This window comes from Fragaria vesca, unplaced genomic scaffold (genome assembly GCF_000184155.1).
Source record: "Fragaria vesca subsp. vesca unplaced genomic scaffold, FraVesHawaii_1.0 scf0513007, whole genome shotgun sequence".
Classification (NCBI taxonomy): domain Eukaryota; kingdom Viridiplantae; phylum Streptophyta; class Magnoliopsida; order Rosales; family Rosaceae; genus Fragaria; species Fragaria vesca.
This window is the reverse complement of record NW_004443414.1, coordinates 13,999-25,907: the sequence shown is the minus strand read 5'-3', so window position 1 is coordinate 25,907 and position 11,909 is coordinate 13,999. Positions and strand designations below refer to the sequence as shown.

At 38.2% G+C, this 11,909-nt stretch overlaps 1 protein-coding gene across 1 annotated transcript; it reads left to right on the top strand.

Annotated features, from left to right (window-relative positions):
• The first annotated feature begins 4,745 nt into the window (after positions 1 to 4,745).
• On the top strand, positions 4,746 to 11,574 carry LOC101294324. Its single transcript, XM_004309603.1, has 13 exons — positions 4,746 to 4,909; positions 4,985 to 5,019; positions 5,091 to 5,163; positions 5,242 to 5,323; positions 5,714 to 5,797; positions 5,885 to 6,042; positions 6,890 to 6,943; positions 7,513 to 7,672; positions 8,170 to 8,380; positions 9,607 to 9,726; positions 10,333 to 10,458; positions 10,538 to 10,589; positions 11,298 to 11,574. The coding sequence occupies exons 1-13, from the start codon at positions 4,805 to 4,807 to the stop codon at positions 11,445 to 11,447; spliced, it is 1,410 nt and encodes a 469-aa protein (XP_004309651.1). The 5' UTR covers positions 4,746 to 4,804; the 3' UTR covers positions 11,448 to 11,574.
• The last annotated feature ends 335 nt before the right edge of the window (positions 11,575 to 11,909 follow it).

The window sequence follows — 11,909 nt, the reverse complement described above, 5'->3', positions numbered from 1 at the left end:
TGAGATTTTCGGTGGATATGTTTATTGGATGTTTATGATGATAGTATGTATATATAAATGCTAGCTAGCCATACGTGTTTGATCCGTCATAATGAGGTAAAATACCATTATGGTGTGACGTGAGTGTTAGACACAAGAATAGTAGCCCTATATGAAAACTATTTTCTTATTTGGTTTATTTAGGTTTTCATATAGGGAGTCCACACGTATATACACTCGTGCTTTTTCCGCCATACTGAGGTACAATTTCATTCTGGTGTGACGTGAGCGTTAGACGCAAGCGTAGTAGCCTTGTATGAATTTCTATTTTTCTAATTTGTTCTTAGAATTCATACAAGGAGTCTGACGAGTGTAAATACATACACCTATATATGTTTATATATAATTTAGCCTGAGAGGCTGTATTTTATTAAGTTTTGGAGACTAGCCGGTGCTGGTCGTGAAGTTGCCAGTTTTTGAGTTGAGCGCTTTTGAGCGATTGCATGCAGTATTATTTTATTTGGAAATTAAATTGGGGAAGCATAAAGAAATACTTTTATTTTAATTTATTTTTGTCCACTCACTCTAACTGTTCCACATGTTTTCCCCTGGGCTCTTCGTTTTAAATTCCCCAGTCTGCAGAGTTCAGGTTGGACCTAGTAGGAGACGAGGCATAGTTACCCGCTTTTCCGCCAGTTTTCATCAGTAGGTTACCTGTTTAATCTACTAGTGTTTTCTTGCTTCCGCTAATGTCTAGTAGCTCTGAATACTTTGGGATTATTGTATATTATTTCGGTGGTGTGCTCGGTCGGTTGACTTTATGTTTAGAATTTCTGAAGGATAATATTTGCTTTTATTTAGCTGGATAATTGTGTGTTATATTTTTGGACGTACTGTAGTAAGAGTGTGAATTGGAAATTTTTCGGGTTAGGGTTGTCCATTTCCAAGGGAGGTTTTACCAATCTTTTCGGTAAATTTTCCTTGGAGGTGGTCCCCGCATGACTTACTCTGGGTTTCAGAGTGAAATTCGGGGTGGGTCGTGTCAGTGGTACTCCAAGCCCTATGTATCCATCTAGCTGTAGGTAACTCGCACAGTTTGCCAGATCTTGGAGGAGTGTTAGGCACAATTTTCTTGAATTTGAGCTTGGACCCAAGGCCAAGGACCTAAGCCCAAACCCAAACCCGACTGGGATCTGGCAGATCTTTGACGCATCCATGGATTCTGGCGGCTTCCTAGGGATCACCATCTTCCTCAACCCTTCGCCCTTCACTAGTAGAGATGCATCGTTTCCTGCCAAAACTCTGCTTCATTACCGACGCTCTTGATCTCACCGGCATCATCATCAAATCTAACCCGATGAGAACTCGACAAGTTCCTTCTCCGGTAGAAACCAGAGCTTTGGTTGTCGCTTTCAACAGATACGGTGGCCAGAAAGCCTCCATCTTGTAGCCCTCTTCAAATTTTGTGGTCAGAAAGCCGCCCTTGACAGATCCGGTGGACAGAAAGCTTTCACCCAACGCCGTTGTATGTATAGAGGCCGAGAAAAAGTGGCTTGGTATTGGTGACGAGCGCCCTGAAATTGGCAACAAGCGCCTTGGAAATAGCGATGAACGCCTTGGTACCGGCGATGAGCGCCTTGAAATTGGCGATAAGCGCCCTGGAAACAACGATGAGTGCCTTAGTATCGGCGATGAGCGCCTTGGGATCGGCTTTGAACGCCATGGTTAGATGCCCAGACCATGGTGGCTAAGGTTTGGGGGAAAAATGGAGAGGGTGGAGATGAGTGGCAGCATGGAGGCTAGGGTTTTTTTTCTTCCAATAATATTTAATTTGATTTAATTTGTATAAGGTTAGTTTGATAAATTAAACCATAACACGTGGCAAGCAGAAAACAATATGTTCTTATTTGTTAAAACTGTCCTTATTATTTGTTAAATCTTTTTGAAAGAGGTATATGTGGCTTGCTATTTTTTTTAGGAAAATGCCCATTTGCATAAAAAAGCAAAACTAGAGCTCAATTCAATGAAAATCTAATTCATAAGCCCATTCCAATGAAAATTGAGTAAAAGACAAATTTACCCTCACTTCTATTCAACTAACCCTCTCTCTCCTTTCCCAGTTTCCCGATCTGAATTCTTCTTCTTCTTTTTTCTCTACCTCTTTCTCTCTCTTGTTGCAGAGACATCTTCTTGAGTCCTCAATGATGATGCCGCCTCCTCGGAAGACAATAATTACCAGAATACTCTATAGATCCCCGGCGTCTAATTCCTTCCCGGAGATCGAGGCCATGTCGCTCGTCGGCGGTCGCCGCTCGTCTCTCAGCACTCGTTGGTCGTCGCTCGTCTCTTGGCATTTGGCGCTCGTCTCTTGGCATTTGACGCTCGTCTCTTGTCTACGCCCGATCGCTCTCTCGCTTGAAGCTAGCCGAGGAAAATTAAAACGTGTAGCGCCTACATACTCCAGTGGTCTCAAATTAATCACCTCTCAGCTCTCTCTCCAATCGTTGCCAACAAATCACCAGGGAAGCTTGGATTGGTGATAACTTGTATTCTCATTTTGACTTCACTGTTATTTATCAATACTTTCATTAAAGTTAAAGTCAGTATTTACCTTCTTCTTATTCTTCTTCTATCTTCTTCTTTTTTCTGTGTTTTGACTGATAATTGAGGGGTAGTAATTGATTACTGATAGTCAATAATTGATTACTGAAGATCAGTAACTCGATTATTAAAGGCCAATAATGATTACCAGAGGTTTGTAATTGATTACTAAGGGTTATTAACCCGATTATTATGGGTTACTAGGGGCGAGTAACCCGATTATTGGAGGTGAATAATGATTACCTGGGTTTATAATTGATTACTAGGCATCGGTAACCCGATTATTAGGGGTCAGTAATTTAACAAGGTGATTACTAGGGTTCAGTAACTTAATAAGGTGATTATTGGGGGTCAGTAACCCAATTATTGGAGGGTAGGAATCCGGCGAGATTTTGGTGACTGCCAGAGAAAATCTGGTGATTGGAAAAAGTCTGGCGACTAGTGACCGAAGACCAGTGAGAAACCGGCAAAGTCTTCTTACTCTCACTTTCTCTCTCTTTATGCATGTGAGGGTAAAATTGTCTTAAAAATATACATGTTTTTTTTATTATGACTTTAATAAAGATTTGTGTATATAGGCACCAATAAAAACACCTTATATTGGAATAAGCTCGTATCTATTAAATTCATTGGAATGAGCAATAAGAGGTTTAAATTAGAACTAAATGGGCAAAATCTATATTTGAATGAGGTCTATACAAATTTCGTATTTGTATTATCTTATAAAATTAACGAATTATTAATTTAACACGTTGGTCAACTTATATTGTATGTGGTCTATACAAATTTTGTATATTTATATTATCTTAAATTAGCAAATTATTAATTTAGTACATTGTTCAATTTAAACATGGGTAGTTCTCCCTAATCAAGTGGTTCCTTTTTCCATTTTATTTAACCAACTAGTGAAAAATGAGAGCCCTCGCTTTCTCTTCTTGGCTACTAACCCTAGGGTTCAGTCGACTGAACATCTTGGATCGCGACAGCAGCGTCTATGGTTCTTGGCTGGCGATTCCATTGGATTTGTGCATCTCTACCGCTTAACCTTATGGGTGGGGTACCCTCATCTCGATGGTTCAGCTTCACCTCCCTTGGGGTTCGGTGGTGTTGTTGTTGGATGGCGGAGGAAGGATATGTTGGATCCCATTTGGATTTGGAATCCCGGCACTCCCCGATTAGATTTTAATCTCGAGGCCTAGTTATCCTCTCTTGCTTTGGGTGCAGCGGCGTCGCTACGGCGGGGGATCGTGGATCTGGATCCTAGATAGATGCTAGTAAGGGGGCTGAATTTAGGGTCGATTGCTGGGTCTGGTGGTTGCGTTGGTGGATCAGGCGAGGGTTTCTTCTAGTTGAGGATGGTAGGGCGGCGACAAATGTCAATTCAAGGGCGACGTTGGGGCCACGGAGGAGGGCGCCGCTGAGACAACGGCGGGTAGGTCTGCTGCCCAAAGCGGGGCTGGGTTCGATATGGGCTTGGTCTGTTGTGGGCCTGACTGACGTGGGCTGGGCTTTCTTCAGGCCTACTCACTGTTGAGCTCGCATTTAGGACCCAGGTGGTTTGGGTTTGGCTTTTTTGGGCTCTGATTCTTTTTTTGACTGGAGACCCAAATCTATGGTTCATGTTCTTGAGAGTCTGATTGTTATCCAAGTTTCTTACACCCTTGGTGGCCTTCAATCTCTCGGGAGTCATATGCCGCTCTCCTAGCAGGGTATATCTCCTCAGTTACGGTTACATTCCTGGTTACGGTTACTATTATATTTACACTGCTTTCATGACATATGCAATGCAGCGATGTCTTGCAACATTATCTAGTCATGTGGACACCTCTTATCATAAATGCGTTTGTTCATCTTCTTATCCTTTATTGTTTATTTCAGATGCGTTTGTGCATCTTGTCTTGCTTTATTGCTTTCCAGTTTATGTAAGTGACTCGGTTATTGGTTATGTATGATTTTATCATAAATAAAAGCTTATTAGTTTTAGTAAAAAAAAAATTACGTATGATTTATTTTTTTATTTTAACGAGATTATTAATTAATCCAGTATTATCAAGTTCTACCATATGTCCGTTCTGTTGTTATAAACCTTTGGTAATTGTTGAAGTTAAAAATTTGTGGAATGCGCTAGATAGATACGGGGTTGTGTGGCTTCTGGGTTTAAACAGAAAGAGGGGGCAGGGAAGCCTTGGGGAGAAGAGTTTAGGGTTTATCTGGGTTTCTGTGTATGTATATGGGTTTAGGGTTTGAGGCAGAGCCGCTCCAGCCAGGCGTTGCTCCAACTCCTTCTCAACTTGAAATTGCGGCGCAGAATGCGGTGTTTCATGAACAAGTAATTAACTCCTTTCTCCTCCTTTTTCTGTCCTTTGCTTTATGTGAAACTCATTACTTGCTCTTGTCATAACAGGAGATATCTACCCAGAATATCATACGCGCTCGAAGGTTTGTATCTGTTCGCTTCCTCTGTTGAGTATTGATTCTGATTCTGTTTTTGATAGTATTATTTCGTATAGAGAAGCAAGAGGTGTGGGTGGCTCTGATTCTTCGGACATGTTCTCTGAACGCCCTGATTCCAGCGCTCTCAAGGTCTCTTGTTTTAACCAATCTTTCCTTGTTTCTTCTTAATCGGGGCTTTCTGCATATTCATTACTGCTGCTGCTGCAGGAGCATCTGTTGAAGATGACCACCGAACATCGAGCTCTTATGGCTGTCAAACGTGGCGACCCTACTCTCCTTCATGATCGATGTGAGTTGCCTTTCCTCTATTTCTTTATTATTTGTTGGGGTCAGATTACGAGTTTACATCATTTTCTTTTCTCATTGCTTGGATTAGGCACTAGGCTGATGGATAAATCACGGGGTAATCTTTGTTTTTGGTTTCTCTCGTAGACTTTTTGCTTTGTACAGTGTAGCCTGTTACTTTGGTGTATTATTTAGTGTTGTGGGGCTTTTGTATTGCTTTGATAGATCAGCTGCTATTACTGCTTTGCTTAGCTTTGCTGCATCGGGCCATTTGTCTTCCGCAACCTTGTGTAAATTCTGTTTGATGTCACTCACCAGATTCAATATTGAAATGAGTTAAACCTTCATTTTGGATTCATCTGTATAATGCTTCCATGTATTGCTGTCATAACAGGTAACTTAGAAATCGGTAACGGCTATGGGGTACCAGGAGGAGGTGCTTATCAAGGTGGTACAATGTCTAATAGTACTCTGCCTAGTAAGACTTATTGCAGCACTCAGACCATATATAATATTTTATCTGTTAATGTGGTGTTAAAAGTGCTGCTTTCATATATGATGCTAGGGAATTTAGGAGTTGGAATCAATGAAATGGGACAGATGAACCTTGAGCCTGATAAGGGCTTTGAACAGAAACCTCCAGCTAAAGAATTGTCTGAGTATCTTAAAAAAAAGTTGCGAGAAAGGGGTATTCTCAAGGACGACTCAAACAAAAACGACCTTGTAAGTTCTTTTTTAAACTTAATTTACATTATATTGAGAAACCAAAATCTAGGTCTAAATCTATGCAATTTAATCTTGGTGTGCAAATTTAAAATGGAGTTCTAAAGTACTCGTATCCTGGTAGTTGATGTGATATGTGCCTGTTCTGTTTACTCGTAGGTTGTGAAGTCATGTGTTCTGGCTAGATACTAGGTTGATCTAAGTTGTAAAAGTACAGGTAGGAAAAACAATAGTTGGATGGTTCATCATACGTAAATGTGTTTCCATAATGTGTGGGTATTATGCTACTCCACTAGAAGTTTAAGTTGTAGAAGTTTAGCTCTCATGAGGATAATGTGTGGGTTACTAAGGGGGAAGTTGTGATACCCCAGTTCTATTAGCATTCTGCAGATATGGGTAAAGTCTCTCAGGTTGTGAATTATAGGGCTGCCACATTGATGACTCATTCTTTCGACTATTTTACCAATATGCCCTAGATTATGGTCCTGTTGTAATTTATGTCTTCCGGCTCCAGTTCGGAATTCATGGGTGCTTAGAATTTCAGGCCTCAATTTCATTTACATAATTTATTACTTCTATCGTTATCTTTTTGTTCCTAATTCTATAGTCAAAACTGCTCTCTTATGGTATCCTTCAATATTATATTTCAAGTGAAAAACAAATGGTTTTGAATTCTGAATATTCTTAACATCTTAAAATTTAGATATTTTCTGCAAGTTACAGCTCTGATTTTATTCTTTTATTTTTTTTATATTTTATAATAGTTATTATTTTTTCTTTTGCGCTGCTGAACTTTGACATTTAGTTTCTCTTATCCCTGGATTAACCTGTAATTTTAAATTTTCAGAACATAAAAAGTACTTCACAACGGATCGAATATAACAAATTGCCTCCTGGATGGGTGCGTACAAGTTGTAAGATATAATTTAAGTTTTGCATTTTTATTAGGTATATTGTACTCCAAGTTGTGAATTGTGATTGAGGAATGATTTGTGGACCATGAATCACATGTTCAGAATATGGAAAGTTAATATTATTTTGGTCAGAAATAGATTTAAGATGTAATTGTTTAAATCCCATAACAACAATTATAAAGCCTATGAATTTTATTAGGTGAGTCTGGCATTGGTTGACATCCCATGCCATCACATTCGACTAAAGCATATATACAAGTAACATATACAGGCACATTTTTGTTCTGTTGCACATCCAATGCTGTAAGAGTGATTAGAATGAGGCTACAATTTATGTTTATGTAAGATTAAAGCATATAAACAAGTAACATATACAAACTCATTTTTGTTCTTTATGTTCGGTAAAAGTGTGCTGCACATCCAATGCTGAAAGAGTGAAAAGAACAAGGCTGTAATATATGTTTATGCATGTAGCAAAGATTGTATTCTTTATAATTTTCTCATGCGCTTTTGTTTCTGCTGGCATTATCCTGTAACTTGTTAAATCACTACATAGGTGGCTGCAAAAGATCCTACAAGTGGTGCTTTGTATTATTTTAATGAGACTACAGGGAGGAGTCAATGGGAAAAGCCGGCTGAAACATCTTCTAATGCACCACTTCCATCACCTTTATCTCTTCCTGAAGATTGGGTGGAGGCTTTGGATGAAACAACAGGTATGCCTATAGTGTCACATATGCATATGTTATATTTTGAGCAAGTAAACCAGCATTGTACCTTTGGTGGTACTTTAGCCTTTAAATTGCTCAAAATTTGAGGGGCACTAAAGGAGAAAAAGAAGACTATCCTTTAATTTTCTTGAGAAAGATTGGTATGAGAAGACTCCTGATTGCTTCAACTTCCAGTTCTTCTATCCTGCTTAGGTAGGACAAAGATAATATTTTCTAAGACATCAATACCTGAGTCAGCTGCTCAGCTCCTGATCATTCAAGTTTCTCCCCAGCTTAGTTAGAGATCATTGAGCATTAGAAATTGATATAAACTAAAATGAATTGGGAGAGAATTACAGATGAGGAGAGGAGATTTATGTTTTCCACTGTGTATATAAGTGAAACCCTAAGATAACCAATTAAGCTTTAAAAATTATATCTTGTTTGGAGGTCTTTTTTTTTTTTTTGGGTTTTTAAAGTAATAACTTCCGCTGCATACACAGGTCACAAGTATTACTACAATACGAAGACATATGTATCACAATGGAAACACCCTGACTCATCACAGCAAGTTGAATCTCGACATTGGGATGAACAATCATCTGAGCCACAGGTAGAAAAGGATCAATTATCCAAACGACAAAGATGCACGGGTTGTGGTGGATGGGGAGTAGGCCTTGTTCAGATGTGGGATTACTGCAATCATTGCACGAGGTAGGATGACCCTTGATGACTAGCTGTCTATTGACTGGTCTGTTGGTTATTGTATGCTTTACATAATAGTTGAATACTTGACCAATACTTGTGAGAATCAGGTGCGCAAAAAGACTTTGGTGGGATCTTTTGATAGATGCATTTCTTTGCGGATTAAATTAGTACAACCTATTCCTTTTTATCTTTTATTTTTGTTCTAAGAACAAAGAGACTCCTTCTCAAAAAAAAAAAAGAGAAAAAAAAAAAGAAAAAAGAAGAAAGAGACTCTATTTGACACAGCTCAGAAATATAAACAGTAGAGTGGGAATTTTGAACAACCAATAATGAGATATAGACAGCAAGCTAGCAGATACATGCCAATCCCACAAGATGACTACACCCCTAAAACCATCTGGAACACCAGAAGAGGACCCAATATATTATATCCTCATCTCTTTTTGATCCCCAAAACTATATCTGATTTTTTTTCCTTTGAACCATATAACTCCCAAAACTGTGCAATTTCAACAACTAAATCTTAGTTAAATACCACACTGAAGGTCAAATGTAAAAGGCAATAACTAAAGTTTCAGTTAAGTTCACCAGAACCTCTTCAAGTTTCGGTATTTTCCAATGCAATTCTAACAGTTCCATTCGGCATGCCTCATGTTTAACAAATTTTATCCCATCTGTAATAGACTATAATTAAGTATAGCTAATTTCACCAGCACCTCCTCAACTCTGAGTTTATTCCAACTGGATTAAAAAGTTCGAATTGGCATCCGTCACTATTAACTAATGTTATCCCACGTAAAGGGGTAAAGGTTAAGACTGAGTATCTTTTAAATGATCAAATCAGAAAATTAATCCACATAGATTGATCTTTGATCCCCTGAACTTAGTGTAGGAAAAACAGAGCTAAGATACCAAGGTCTTTTATGATGCAAACTTTGAATGACAATTAATTAAATCTGCTTTGATCCGGGCTTTTGTCACGGTTGATTAGTTTTATAACTCAGGTGCAGTTTCCTATGGCACCATATCATGTTTCATGCTTAGTGACTCATTTTTTACAATATGGAGCTATAATTTGTGATGAATTCATAGTATTCAGCTTTGACGTGTAAGAAATTACTAGATACATTATTTTCTCCCGCTACGCCCCCTCAAGTTGTGATTTGATGAATACGAAAGTTCCTTCCGTGGCAATATATGATTATGGTAATACTGATATTTTATACTTGCAGAATTCTTGATCTTCCACAATGCCAGTACTTGACAACTACCTTGAATTTTAGTCACCAGACCACAAGTGCAGCTGATACCAAAGGTGATGGTGATTTGGACAAAAAGGCCACCATGCAGAGGTATGTAACTTCGGTTGAGCTAGATTTTCGTCAATACTTGCCTTGCCTTCAACTGATGAGTTGTAACCTGAAATGCAGAAATTTTTGGTGGACTGTCATTATGTTTCTCCTTTTCTAACCATACGTACAGTACGGCACTGCCGTTAATATTTTTTATTTTTATAGATACTGGAAGGTTGTTGAACAAAACAAAACATGTAGAAAGGTAAAAGTTCGGACAACACAAGTTCACAGCTGTCTTTAGAGGCTTATTGTCAGATTTGAACCATAACGAAACAATTATTTTTATTTTTATTTTTTTTTGAAGACACAATTCTCTTTTTATTTATGTTTTTCTTTTTTCTTGTGTCAACTTTTGTTCAAGTTATAATTTTTGGCTTTTATTTTTTTAACAAAGAGTGACCCCCACTAAGCTAATGCCCAATTAAGATGGAGTCTCTGATGGACTTGTTATATTGTGATGCTTGATGTTTCATGGCCACAACGAACCTTGGTCTGGATGTTGATATATTTTACATGTTATACTTTGTTTAATCGGACTGATATAGAAAGGATTTTCACAAACCATAGAAAGGGGAGATAAATTTGATCCTGTTTTTGATTTAGGTCCAATCAGAAACCTCCAATGGGAAAAGGGAATAAAAGAGAGAGTAGGAAACGTGCTTACTCTGAGGATGATGAATTAGATCCTATGGACCCCAGCTCTTATTCAGATGCTCCCCGTGGTGGCTGGTATGCTCCACAATTTCATTAAGCACTAATCTCTCTCTCCAATTATAAATTATAAATTCATCTGTTGCTGATTTTGCAGGGTGGTAGGCCTCAAAGGAGTGCAACCACGAGCAGCTGATACCACTGCTACAGTAAACTACTTTCGCTTCAATAAATTTTTCTCGTCTATTTTATTTTTCTGCTATACCATTAGTAAAGTGGACTTGGTGTTATGGTTCTCAAGGGAGAAAAAGGCAAATTGATGAAAATTTTGAATGTTACTCTTATATATGTTTGGGTCTAGTCCAACCTACTCGCTATATATTCTTTATACTTTTTCAAATGGAAAGCATCTTACTAAAACAATGTTAAACTGCTAGGCTTAATGCACAATCTGGGAGGTGGTGCAGATCTTTTCAAGTTAATGTATATTGATAGACAATTTCTAGAAAACTTCATGCTCGGTGTTCTCTTGATATTTGGGTGGTTAGCTGAGTGTGCCATTTAGTAGCCTCATAGCAGGTGGTCACATGATAAAATCATGTATGCCCAGTCCAAAACTCTTGTACAAACACCGATTGATACCTATTGATTTTGCTATTTGACAACTAGTACAACATTCATGCTTAGAATATTCCTGGATACGTTTTAATTTGCTGGAATAATTTCTAATTATCCAACCCATAAAACATGACTCCTGCTGCATCAATTGTGAAATAAAAGCAAATGTTATATCTTGTTGTCACTATTTATTTATTTATTTATTTATTTTTTTTTGAGAGCAATCTTGTTGTCACTATTTAATATTCACTTTGTTTGGATAATTTCTAGTATTCATGCTTGTGATTTGGAAATTACAGGGTCCTCTCTTCCAACAGCGTCCATACCCGTCACCAGGTGCTGTCTTGAGAAAGAATGCCGAAGTTGCTTCACAAACCAAGTCAAACTCACATTTAGCACCTATATCCAAAAGAGGGGACGGTAGTGATGGACTTGGTGATGCTGACTAAGATGCTTTATCAGTGTTAGTATTTATGCTTATCAAAGATGAGGGTGAATATCATGTATTCATTTTGTTGGTTTCTAATCTTAATGATATAGTTCCACGAACAACACAGAATGAATCAATTGATGGTACAAATTTTTTATGTAATACTTGGCAGGTACAAGTAGCATGCCCGTGTCGCTAATTTTTTTTTTTTTTTGGTTAGCATCCAAAATAACAACAGAAAGAAGACCGAAACTAAGCCTAATAAAAGAAAACATATCTAAAACTAGGAAAGCAAAGATAAAATAAAAGAAACGCTCCCCAGAGAATTAGGGAGGAGGGGCCGCAGCATCGAACAGTAAAATTTCATGAGAGGTAGGACGGATGGAAAACCAAGATTCAAGGACAAGCAACAAGGTCTGCTGCTGAATTTGCCCTTTTGATGGTACTCGCTCAAAAGAGCAAACGTGAGATCTGGGTACTA

Bases quoted from the DNA above. Each gene is read 5' to 3' on its own strand.
- LOC101294324 (XM_004309603.1), top strand. From the start codon at position 4,805: ATGTATATGGGTTTAGGGTTTGAGGCAGAGCCGCTCCAGCCAGGCGTT. The intron at 6,944-7,512 runs GTGCGTACAAGT...ATCACTACATAG, and splicing joins ACAAATTGCCTCCTGGATGG to GTGGCTGCAAAAGATCCTAC. The intron at 9,727-10,332 runs GTATGTAACTTC...TTTTTGATTTAG, and splicing joins AAAAAGGCCACCATGCAGAG to GTCCAATCAGAAACCTCCAA.